At 41.1% G+C, this 12,766-nt stretch overlaps 1 protein-coding gene across 2 annotated transcripts in view; it reads left to right on the top strand.

The window, feature by feature from the left end:
- Positions 1 to 1,428: 1,428 nt before the first annotated feature.
- Positions 1,429 to 12,766, top strand: part of LOC149316484 (divergent protein kinase domain 1A) — a 29,862-nt gene continuing 18,524 nt past the window's right edge. The window contains exon 1 of one of the 2 annotated variants that reach the window (XM_089515635.1): positions 1,429 to 1,680. In XM_089515635.1, coding sequence (XP_089371761.1) covers positions 1,618 to 1,680 — 63 coding nt within the window. In that variant the 5' untranslated portion in view covers positions 1,429 to 1,617. Of the gene's footprint in view, positions 1,681 to 1,775; positions 1,852 to 12,766 lie in introns of those variants that run through there. The other variant, XM_089515636.1, reaches the window with a different exon arrangement.

Raw genomic sequence — 12,766 nt, 5'->3', positions numbered from 1 at the left:
TTGGTTTTGGTCATTTACCCTATTTTTCTTGCAGTGTCCTCCATTTTGCAGCACCTTATCCTCCTTTGAGGTTAGGCAGGTTGACCAGTAATCCCCCTTTTCCAGGGCATGCCCTACATTTCAACCTTATCTGTATATTGTTGTGCCGTGTCCTCCTTTGTGGTTAGGACACCTGGTCACCCTGCGCAAGTCACACTCTCTCAGCCTCAGAAGAAGTCCAAGGCAAACCTTCCTCAGAAGAAACCTGCCAGGGAATTAAAGGGGGTCGGTGTGGTGTAGTGTTTTGAGCTTTGGACTAAACTCTGGAGACCAGGGTCCGATTCCTACCATGTCCACGTAAACCCACTGAGATAACTTGGTCAAGTCACACTCTCTCAGCCTCAGGGGACAGCCAGGGCAAACCTCCTCTGAAGAAACCTGCCAAGGAAGAAAAGGGGGTCGGTGTGGTGTAATGTTTTGAGCTTTGGACTAAACTCTGGAGGCCAGGGTTCGATTCCTACCATGTCCATGTAAACCCACTGAGATAACTTTGGTCAAGTCACACTCTCTCAGCCTCAGGGGACAGCCAGGGCAAACCTTCTCTGAAGAAACCTGCCAAAGAAGAAAAGAGGGTCAGTGTGGCATAGTGTTTTGAGCTTTGGCCTAAACTCTGGAGACCAGGGTCTGATTCCCAGCTTGGTCAAGTCTCACTCTCTCAGCCTCTGGGGTCTGCAAGAGCAAACCTTCCTGTCTGAAGAAACCTGCCAAAAAGAAACAAACTCTGGAGCCCAGGCTTCAGTTCCCTGCACAGCCATGTAATCCCACTGGGGTGTCTTTGTCCAAGTCACACTCTCTCAGCCTCTGGGGTCTGCAAGAGCAAACCTTCCTGTCTGAAGAAACCTGCCAAAAAGAAACAAACTCTGGAGCCCAGGCTTCAGTTCCCTGCACAGCCATGTAATCCCACTGGGGTGTCTTTGTCCAAGTCACACTCTCTCAGCCTCAGGGGTGGGATGGCCAAGGCCAACCCCCCTCTGAAGAAGAAACCTGCAAAGAAAACCCCATGATAGGTTGGCCACAACAAGTCTTGTGTACTGGAACACACAACACACACACAACACAAGTCTTAAGAAGAAAAGGCCTTGTTGAAGCAGGGGAGGAAACCACCACCACCACTAACAACAACTGCCATTCCTAGTTGGTTGCAAGAAGGCAGAGCTCCCTCCTCTCCCTTCTCTTCTCCACCCCCCCCCCATCTTTTGAGAAGGAGGCTACAAGCTGGGCGCCATTTCACTGCCTCCAACACCCCTTTGGTGAAGGAGGAAGTGGGGAGGGAGGCTAGGCCCAGGAGGGGAAGGAGGAAAGCCCCTTCCTTGCTCTGCTCAGGCCTCCTCCTCCTCCTCCTCCTCCAAAGAGGGCTGGGGAGAGGCGGGCGCCATCCTGCCTCCTGGTGCCAAGGGAGGCGGAGCAGAGGAGGGAAGGAAGGAGGAGGCAGAGAGGGAGGCAAGGAGGGAGGGAGAGCCTCCAGAGCCAGGGCCAGAGCCCCCCTGAGCTGAGGGGGCAGCCAGGTGGCCCTTTCCCTCCCTGCCTCTCTCCTCCTCCTCCTCCTCCTCTGCCCAGGGATGTGCCATTGCCACTGCCATGGCCAGGCGGCTTTTCGCAGCAGGAGGGGCCTGGCTCAGGAAGCCCTACTACTATGGCCAGGTACTATGGCTTTGGGGGTGGGCAGGGGGAGGCCAGGAATGGCCCTCCATCTCTCCACAGGCGTCCTCCATTCCCAGGACATCCTCATCATCCTCATCATCCCTTTCAGCCTCTTTTGGCCAAGAGGGATTGCCAAAAATCTTCTACATTTGGAGGCATCTTTCTATAGGAGTGGGTTTGGAGCAGTATTATTATTTGTTATCATTTATTGTTGTTGCTATTATTATTATTGTGGGGTTGTGTCCTACATTTTTCCCATGCCACGTCCTCCATTTTTGAGCATGGCTAAGGAGGAGCATGGGTTTTAACATTTCTGTGACTGCCTTTTAGTAGCTTTTTGCTTGGCCATGCCCTCCATTTTTCTTGCAATGCCTTAAGGAGTCTGGCATTTCAGCATTTCTAACATTAAGGGTGCCTTTAGGGTTGGCTTGGCAGGGTCCTACATCCCCCCCATGCAAGGTCCTCCATTTTATTGAATGCCTAAGAAGTCTGGATTTAAACATTTCTAATAAAGGTGTCTTTAGGTTTTGCTTGGCAGGGTCCTACATTTTTTCCCTTGCAATCTCTAAGGAGCATGGGTTTGCATTTTTATATGAGGGTTTTTAGTTTTTGTTTGGCGGTGCCCTACATTTTTTCCATGCTACATTCTCCATTTTTGAGTATCTTTAAAGAGCATGGGTTTTAACATTTCTGTGGGTGTCTTTTATGTCCTCCATTTTTCTTGCAATCCCTAAGAAGTCTAGGTTTAAACATTTCTAATAAAGGTGTCTTTAGCTTTTGCTTGTCATTTTTCATGCAGCATCCTCCATTTGGGGGCATGGTTTACATTTCCATATGACTGTTTCTAGTTTTTGTCTGGCAGTGTCCTACATTTTTTCCATGCCACGTCCTCCATTTTTGAGCATGCTTAAAGAGGATGGGTTTTAACGTTTCTGTTTTGAGTGTTTTTTAGCTTTTGCTTGGCCATGTCCTCCATTTTTATTGAATGCCTAAGAAGTATGAAGTTAATATTTCTATAGGTGTCTTTAGTTTTTGCTTGGCAGGGTCCTACATTTTTCCATGCAACGTCCTCCATTTTGAGCACGGTCAAGGAGGATTTCTATGGGAGTGTTTTTAGCTTTTTGCTTGGCCCTGCCCTCCATTTTTCTTGAAGTATGGATTTAACATTTTTAACGGTGTCTTTAGGTTTTGTTTGACAGTGTCCTACATTTTTTCATGCCACCTCCTCCATTTGGGGCATGGATTTACATGTCTATATGAGTATTTTCAGCTTTTGTTTGGCCATGCCCTCCATTTTTCTTGAGGTTCTTAAGAAGCATGGATTTAACATTTCTAAATGAATGTTTTTAGCTTTTGCTTGGCAGTGTCCTCCATTTTTTCATGCAATGTCTTCCTGAGCATGGTTAAGGAGCATGGATTTAACATTTCTTTATGAGTGTTTTGAGCTTTTGTTTGGCTATGTCCTCATTTTTCTTGCAGTATCTAAGAAGCATAGATTTACCTTTCTCTGGGTGTTTTGAGCTTTTTGTTGGCAGTGTCCTACATTTTTTTCCTGGCAGTGTCCTCCTTTTTAGCATGGCTAAGGAGCATGGATTTACATTTCTATATGAGTGTCTTCAGCTTTTGTTTATCCATGTCCTACATATCTCTTGCAGTGCCCTCCATTTTAGCATGACTAAGAAGCATGGATTTAGCATTTCTGTATGAGTCTTTTTAGCCTTTTGCTTGGCTATGCCCTCCATTTTTCTTGAAGGTCCTCCATTTTGTGATGCCTTGTCCTCCTTTGAGTTTGCGACATCTAGTCATCCTGCTAAAAGAAACCCCTGAAAGGGAGAGGAAGTGAGGTTGGCAAGAGCATGGCTTAGAAAGCAGCCTTCCCATGTTAGAGAGGGTGCTTTTTAGTGGGGACATTATTGTGTGCCTCCTATATGGCTTTGGGATGGGAATGTGAGAATAAGCTTCCTCCACTCTTTTCTTTTCTTTCTATTTGAGAGGTGGGGCTGAGGATACCAAAAAAACAAAGAATTGTGTCTTTGAATAGACTAGATCAAGCTTGAAGTCTCCCTGGACACCAAGATGGCTAAATTGAGGCTGTCCAACTTTGGCCACATCATGAGAAGGCAGGACTCATTGGAACAAAACAATAATGCTAAGAAAGGTGGAGAGAAGCAGAAAGAGAGGAAGACCGCAGGCTTGATGGATCGACTCTATTAAGGATGTTATGGGTATGAATTTACAGGACCTAAGCAGAGTAGTGGAGGATAAGGGGTCTTGGATGTGTCTCATCCACAAGGTAGCCATGAGTCGAGATAAACAACAATAATAACAACAACAACAAACTCTTTCCTTATTCTTTTTTCCTTTTCCCCCTTTCTGCCCATTCTGGCATGCTTTAATTGGACAGTCTCCCTCCTTAAAAGTATTTCTGCTCGACTTCTCCAGCATGCATTTGAGCATGTTTTGAGAATGAATCTCTACATCCGCCAGGGCTGAGCTGCTTGCCCCTCTGCGGTTCAGCAGATTGGAGATAAATTGTCCTGACAGGCTGGAGCCTTAGGTCAGTGGCAGGGGGAGTCTAAAGAGAGGGGTTAAAAAGCAGAACAGGTGTAAGGAAAGGGTTAAGCTTCCAGAGAAGTTGGTGCAAAAATATCAGATGAGCCAAATGCATTCTTGCTTCTCTGTACCTCTGTGTGTGTGTGTGTGATAGAGAGACAGAGAGAATAATTTTTCCCTGAAGGAATACCTATTGTATGTGTGTGTGTTCAGACTCTTTGTATCAGGTTGCCATTTCACACAGCACTTGCTCTGCTGAACTTCTCCACTATCACTCTACACCACCAGTGCTTCTTTCAGGAATTAGAGCAAGGGGCAAGCATGTGCCAACACTGTTTTAACACAATTCAGTGTTGGAAAGAAGAACCTCAGTGGTGATATATAAGTGTCTCCATGCTGACCGAGTGGTTCTTTGGAGTAAAGGTGGGAATCATGCAGTCCTCCTCCAGATGTTACTGGGTTGCAGTTCTTAGCAGTATTCATTATTGGCTGTGCTAGCTAAAGATGGCAGGATCTGCAATCAAACAACAGCCACATAATTTCCACTTCTCCTTTAGAAACCATATCCCCAATGGCTTGTCTGGAGCTTTCTCAGAAACCGCCAAGAAAAGGAATTTCAGAGGTTGTGAAATCGAAGGCTTTCATGGCCGGCATCCATAGTTTTTTGTGGGTTTTTTGGGCTATGTGGCCATGTTCTAGAAGAGTTTATTCCTGACGTTTTGCCACGTTTGAACAGAACAATGCCCAGATTAACATGGAAATTCCTCCTTACCTAGGGCCACACAGTGTGTGTGTGTGTATATCCAGCTCTCTTCTATGCCAGCATTCTCTGAAGGTGCCAGCCATAGATGCTGGCGAAACATCAGGAATAAACTCTGCTAGAACACGGCCACATAGCCCAAAAACCCCACAAAAAACTATAATTCCACAGGTTGTTCCTGTAGCCAGAAACACTTTCCTGACTGCAACCCCTGCCCCAGACTAGAGTTCTTGTTGTCCACTTATTGCTAACCTGTTCTTTTTAACTTCAAAATTTTCAAAATGCCTTTGGTGGTCATACTTTCCATGCAGCCTTAGTACAGTACTGTAGAGCTCTTTCACCAAGAAATGCAGTTGGTAAGTGCAGTAAGCAAAAGCAATGCTCTCTGTCCTCTTAAGTGTCTTTGTAACTTTGTGAATATTCCATTTTATTTATTCATAGTTTATCAGAGGTTGTGTACTTTTTTTCTACACATCAAGTTAGGTTGTATAGAGCAATGCTTCTTAACTGTACAGGGTGGGGGACCAGCAATTTTTCCCCAATGTGCCAGTAACCTGTCCATTGGCTAAGATTGTTTCTTTCCTGGAAACTTACCAAGCAGCGACAGCCAGTAGCTCAGGGACTGACACAGGTCCAAGGATCACTGATTTGAGTAGCACTGATATAGAGGGACTGTTGAGAAAGACCACAGCTGTCCCTCTGCTGCAAGGCCAGTGGTGTCACTAGGATTGTCACCCACACCATACAGAATCCTTAGTAATATTTTTGTACTAATGGTTTTCATAAATCATAATTCCCATATATCATTGAATGGAATGGGAATAGCTGTGGCATAAACAACTAGCAAAATTAAAATTATACCTTTAAATTACAATATATGCACAGCCTAAATGCATTTACATGTACATACTTTCATGTTGTTAAAGTGAAAATTTGATAAGATGTGATATTTTTAAAGAAAAAATTAAAATATGTTTTAAAAATTTAGATTTCAGAGTTTAAAATTTCCTTCATTTTTTTAAAAAAAGAAAAATCTGAGCCCTCTGCTTTCTCCTCTCACTGAGCCTTGCCCCACTCACACCATTTCCAGCATTTTAAAGGGATGCCAGTGAATGCCATAACCAGTTTCTGCCAAAAGGCAGATGTTTGGGAAGCAGTAGTGTCACCCCTCCACATCTCCTGGTGCGCTTCGCATTCCCCACTCCCTCCCCAGTGATCCCCCTGAGCAAAACTATATCTGAGATAGTTTCAAGTTATATTTTATTACAGTAGCAGTTAGAAGGCACTTTGCAATGATTCCATCTTTCCTTGCTTAATGGATTTTCCAAGACAAGAAAAAAGACAGAACAAGCAATGGAAAAAATGGGGGATGGGGGCTACAAGTGGAGGATGATTGGCTTTACCATTATGTCTCAGCTGAGCTTGCCAAAAAGGGTAGGAAAGGTATAATATATATATATATATATGGTCCATTTTCTTGGAACTATTTGAGGTTAATCAAGATTGATTGGGCAGTCTAAATATTAGACAAGTGTCAACCTACCCTGCTCCTCCACTCCCCCATTTTAGTCTATTACATGCTTGTCTTGTCTGTATGTGCATGTCAGTAAGTGTAGGTGAACCAGTAAATTGTAGCTATGAGTATGCATGGGTAGTTTTCAAAAAGGGTGGTGTAAGGCAATGAAGAAATGTTAAACTACTGGCTCTTAGCCTTCTTGGCTCACAGACCCCTTTGAGAATCTGGTGAAAGCTCTGGACCTTCTCCAGAAAAAAAAGGCACTGAAATGCCATTTTCAAAGTAATAGTAAATACCATTTTAAAGCAATGGAAGGAAACAAATGGAGAAAACACTTTTTCTTGCACCTGGTTCTTGGATGTAAATATTTTTTTAAAATGTAATCGAGGCAGGGCAATAAAATCCACATCTGCAGCCAGCTTTGATCTGTTGTATATGATAGTGAACAGCTCTTGTACAAAAGTATGTAAAAAGCTCTTAAGTGCTATATCAAGTTGCAGTGAGTCAGGATATACTGTAAAGGGAATGAAATTTATAAGGTATGTGCATTTGTAAGTGTGGTCACCTTTTAAAAAATTGAGATGAGATAATGTGTTCTACCAGAAAGGTCAAATGAATTAGGAGATGATTGTATTATTGCATGCTGTAGTTCTTGGGAGCAGGGAGGGAGGTTTATATCCAAATGATTTGTCTGTTGTCCCTGATTATTTTCTGGCAGTTCCTGGCACCAGCTGCAATATTTTATTCCCACCCTCAAGTGAGTTTCTTTTTCATTCCTAGACATGTTGGAACAATAGGCTCTTCCTCCCTTTTCTTCTACATTTTTAAAGAGGTTTTTTTTTTGTATCAGTGAGGCACTTCTGCTTAATATAATCCCAAAAAGAAAACTTTTAAAAATTCATAGAGTAAAAATTGCCTTCAAACCATAAAACTGCAAACAGCAAACTGTGGCCGAGTTCTAAGAAAAACTTTGGAAGAGCCCTATTGCAGATCCAAGAAATTTCTCCAAACAGCTTCTCAAAAGAATGGAATAAATAGACATGGAGGTGAAAACAACCAGCCAAATCTGGCTAAATTCACCTACCGTCCAATATTTTGTAGATGAAAACTGGGGCACATGTGGTCAGGCAACATCAGTGTGTGGTCAGGGCAGCAAAAGGTATTTCATGAGAAAGAAGAGACAAGCTAGGGGAGGCTGCAGCAGTTTGCTTTTGGCTGAGTCTGCTGGAAAAGGCAAGATTCACACACTGCACAAGTGTTATAAATGTTATAAACTCTCCTCATTGAGTTGGTACAGTGCAAACTAGTTTTGTGCTTTGAAGTCACTTTGAAGCAATCAAAGTAGACTGAGGACAAAGGGGGGAAATAGGGAGAGTGAGAAACAGAAACATTTTTAAAAGGCTGAGAAAATGGAACAACAGAGAATTAACCAGGATTATCCCTGTCAAATCAGGACAGTTGGAGGGTATGGTGCCTTGAAAGCTCATGCTTCTTTAGACTGATCTGGAAGAGGGCAAAGTCTACAGCACTGAAGAGGTGAAATCTGTATAGTCTTGCTTTCCCTTCACAAACATAGGATTATAGTAGCTATAATTAAGAAAAAGGTCTGGAAATGGCAGATTTTGAATTTGTCTCTTATTTTTGTAGGGTCAGGAGCCTGAATCCTGATCGTTCAACATGGGGAGACAACTAGAAATATGTGATTCGAAAGGTTCATGACATGGTGTACTCAGTGCAGGCTGTCTTGTCATTTAATGATTTTATGATTAAATGTTTTGCATTGAATTTAAAAGCATTAGTGCTTTGATTGTGTTTTACTGTATGGCAGGAGGATGGATTGGATAGCTCTTACAACTTCATGATTCTGTGATTCTATTTTAGATTCATAACATTTGTGCAGTGCTTTATGTCACACATCGGGTAAAAACTACATTTTCCCAGCAACAACATTTTGATGATTAAATTACAGGTAATCCTTCCTTTAGGAAACATATTTGGATTCCTTGCACTAATTGAGTAACAACTGTGTTATTCAAGCAAAGGCATTTGGATTCTTTGCAACTGTTTAATGTCTGGAGAGTATTTTTAGGTATTGTACAAAAATAAGTGATCTGGAAGGGTCTTTGGCTCTAACTTAAAAAGATCTTGGATGATCACAAATTATAGTTTCTATTGTTCATACAATCATCATTTTAGTGTTTCAGTTAACAGTAAACTCATTGCTTTAAGATAGGTTTAAGATTTCTACAGATGTTGAAGTCTAATTGACTCCATTGACTTGAAATTATTGAACCTTTCCCCAAGTGTGTGTATATATATATATTTAAAAATCACTTATCCTATCAAGATACCCATAGTAATTTGTGTCATTTGTGGTGAATGCATACCAATGTAATACAGTGTTGTGAAATATTCATCCCTTTCCCCATGCTTGACAAATATATTAACATAGAAAAAGCAAAGAAAAAACAACACAGCTAGCACCACCAGAATCTGGTATGCATCTGTTTGCAAATCACTACAGTTGGTCCTTCTTATACACAGATATTTTATACACGGATTCAAGCATACACAGTTTCAAAATGTTCAAAAAAAATATAAATTTCAAACATCAAACCTTGATTTTCCATTTTTTATAAGGGACACCATTTTGCTTTGCCATTATATTTAATGGGACTTGAGCATATATGGATTTTGGTATACATGGGGGATCTTGGAACCAAACCCAGCGTATAGCAAGGGTCCACTGTATTTGTCTAATGGTACTGAGGGGCAAAGAATGAGCAAGTAATCAGGAGGATGAGTGGGAAATTCTCCCTGTATTAGTTAATTTTTTTGAAAATATATACCTTATCTTTTGATATACTTATATATTTTTATTACAAAACATCAAGGCAGCTTATGATGAAATCAAGTTAATTATAAAACCAATATCAATAATCACATCAACCAGTAGTAAAATTAATTCTCAGTAGGACGGGTTAAAAAGAGTTGTACATGCACTCTGTTAAATGGGAGGATGTTGTTACATGCAAGGTCAAACTAATGTTGTTCTGTGTATCAGGACAAGATGCTTCAATATTTTTTTAAGCCTGACCTAAAAATAAACAGCATTAATGGAAACAGATCTATAGACTGCTCTGGGGCAAGAACTCTATCTTGTTTCTGTATCAGATGCTTCTCACCCAGTGTGAGTTCATGTACATTTGCATATGGTGTAGGCAGAAGGGAATGTAGATACTTAATCATAAAATGACGGAGCATATACATTTTGTTATCATCAGCACAGTATGATTAACAAATGTCATCTATGAAAAATGAATAAGGGTGGGTTTTTTTGTGAAACATGACACAATAGCAAATTATAATCCTTTATGCCTTTGTCTTATATTGTTTTATCACGGCTTGCTTTTCTTTTCTAAGCATGCATTTTAAGCCTTTCTTCTCTATGGAAATCTCATGTAATTGAATATCTGCATTGTTTCCTCATCACCTAGCTTGGTCTGACATTTTTGTATCTTTGGAACCTTTGTTTCTCCTCCACGAATATTACGAAAAGCCCACTAATTCAATGAAGCATTACAGTAATCACACATTTTTCAGTTCAGATCTTGAATTTGCATATGTTTCCATTTTTAAACACTTAAGAAAGATATTTTAGTTTTTTATCTGACAGTTGTATTTGGTGCAATACTGGATAGCTATTTTCTCTACCACAGTAGACACATTTTCTGGGGTCTGTATTTTAAACCTACTAGTTAAAGTAAGTTTATAATACAGATCATAGGACATTTGTCTGTTCTGTTCGAGAAAACAGCTATCCAATGTTGCACGAAATACAACTTACAGTTATAAAACGAAGAGACTGCAGGGTGTAGTGGTTTGTTGGACTGTGACTCTGAAGACCAGGGTTTGAATCCTTGCTCGGCCATGGAAACCCACAGGATAAAGTCACACTTTCTCAACCCCAGAGGAAGGCAAACCTCTGAACAGATTTTGCCAAGAAAACCCCATGCTAGGTTCACCGTAGGGTTGCTGTAAGTCAGAACGGTCTTGAAAGCACACAATAAAAGCCACACAACAGAAACATGGCAAAAAGTACTCTTGTTGAAGTGAGCCACCCCCTCAAGAAAACAGTACAAATATGACAGATACTTTATGCCTGCTAATAAGAATTTTGTTTCCAAAAAACCAAGATGCTATAGCGTAGATAACAACATGGATAGCAAGTTCACTAAATTTGCACCAAAAAAGTAAGCCATGCACATTAATGAGACTATCATTTTCTATGCTCCTTGATTGATAACTGATTCTTCTTAGGAGAGCTGGTTCGGAAATAATATTGACCCTCTGTTAACCATGATTAAAGATCCTGAGAGCCAACAATGGAGATGGGCTGCTTCCTTCTTGGGAAGTTTCTCTACCCAGCCTTTCAGTTTCTCTACCCACTTTAACTGCTATGGCTGCCTCATGTGGCCTTCTGGGGTCTGTAATTTAGTAAGACCTAACAGCTCTCTGGATGAGAATTCAAAATGCCTCTTCCTAAACTACAAATCCCAGGATTCCACAGAGGCAGCTATAGCAGTAAAAGTGTTATTACAGCTCTATAACAATATACAATGGTCCCTCCAGATTCACTGGGGTTAGGGGTGAAGGACTCCTGTGAATGTGGGAAAACAGTGAATGAAAAAACACTATTCTTTTTTACCTGAGAGAACATTTCTCTAGGAATCTCCAGATCCTCCAGTGCAACTCTGTGGTCAACATCTGCTAGAGGCTGATCACAGAATCATGCTGGAGAACCTACAAATGCCCCAGAGAAGTGTTTTCTCTAGGAACTTCTAGGTTCTCCAGCACAACTCTATGGTCAACTTCTCGCAGAATCGCACTGGAGCACCTAGAGATTCCTAGAGAGGACATATTAATCAAAACTGCAAGTAATCAAAGCTGCAAATGTGGAGGGCCAATTGTAGTGAGATATTTTAGTGTTAAATTGCCTTGGCACTGAGCTAAAGACTAATGCTACTTAAAGTTTCCATTTAATCAGAATTTTAAATCTCAAGCTGTTCTTTAAAAATATTGAAGCTGCGTTGCTGTTGTTGTGTGCCTTGAGTCATTCCTGATTTATGACGATCTTAAGGTGAACCCGTGGGGTTTTCTTAACAGTTCCACAAATATTGCTTACCATATTAATTGCTGGAAATATTATTGAGCACATATTTGAGCGATTACTTACTCTCTCAATGCAGTAAATAAAATTACAGTGATTTTTTTTTAAAATGTGCAAGCCACGTTTTACTTTAAAACAAGCTATGCAGTTTGCTGCTTGCATGAGGGAGGAACTATTCCCTTCACCCTAGCGGGCAACTGAATGGCAAATGCATAAGCAGGTCTCCACCTACCACCATCTGTTTCCTTTTACTACACCTGGCAACCGCCTAGGATTCATGGGCATTTCTCTAGTAGTTGACTGTCTTTTCTTTCAGAATAAATGCCAAGATGCCTTCTTTGTTTCCCTGTTAGTTTAGATGGAGTTTGGGGGGGGGGGGGGCAGAATTTCTAAATAAACTTTTTGTGACACCTGGCAGCAGAACAAAGAGAATGCAACTGGGGAAACAGAAGGAGAATAATTTGGCCAACTCAAGCAAAGGGTTTTCAACAGTCCATGTATTAAATTACAAGACTCCTTTACCACTTCTTTGTAGTCAAAGAATATAAAAACACAGAAGCTCAAGCAACTGTGCAACAATTCACCTCATTCTCCGTCAGAGTCTAGTTCTAGTATCAATGTGCTCTGGATCCTGTCCAGATTTAACTTTGCCAGAAATGGTGCTGCTTCAGATGCGTCCTGCATGGTGAATAACTAATTGGTATGCAGTTCACACCATTTAGCAGAATTGACTCTGTGAATGCCTTGTTGGGTGTTGTCATCTCCTTTTTCTGTTTGTGTTTTCTGGTTCACTTCCAATTAGTGAAGTGAGAAGGGGTTAAAGAAAAGCATATGTTGGTTCTAAAACAATCTTATTCTAATGTCACACACATCTCAAAACTATTTGTCCCTTTACAGTTGTTGTTGGGTCATATCTGTTTAAAGTTTTCTAGGGAGCTGATGCAGAGTCAGCAGTATATTGGTGTAAATTGCATTCTCTTAGTTAAAAGAGCAATTTTCTGTAACGTCTGCAGTTGAACTGGGTTTTAATACTGAATATTTAAACTACCATGTAAGTGTGGCACTGTTAAAGGTGAAGCCCCAAATA

The sequence above is a fragment of the Sceloporus occidentalis genome, unplaced genomic scaffold, assembly GCF_023333645.1.
Source record: "Sceloporus occidentalis isolate IW3139 unplaced genomic scaffold, rSceOcc1.0.p SCAF_3, whole genome shotgun sequence".
Lineage (NCBI taxonomy): Eukaryota > Metazoa > Chordata > Lepidosauria > Squamata > Phrynosomatidae > Sceloporus > Sceloporus occidentalis.
Note: the sequence above shows the minus strand (reverse complement) of the source record. Positions and strands in the feature narration are given on the sequence as shown.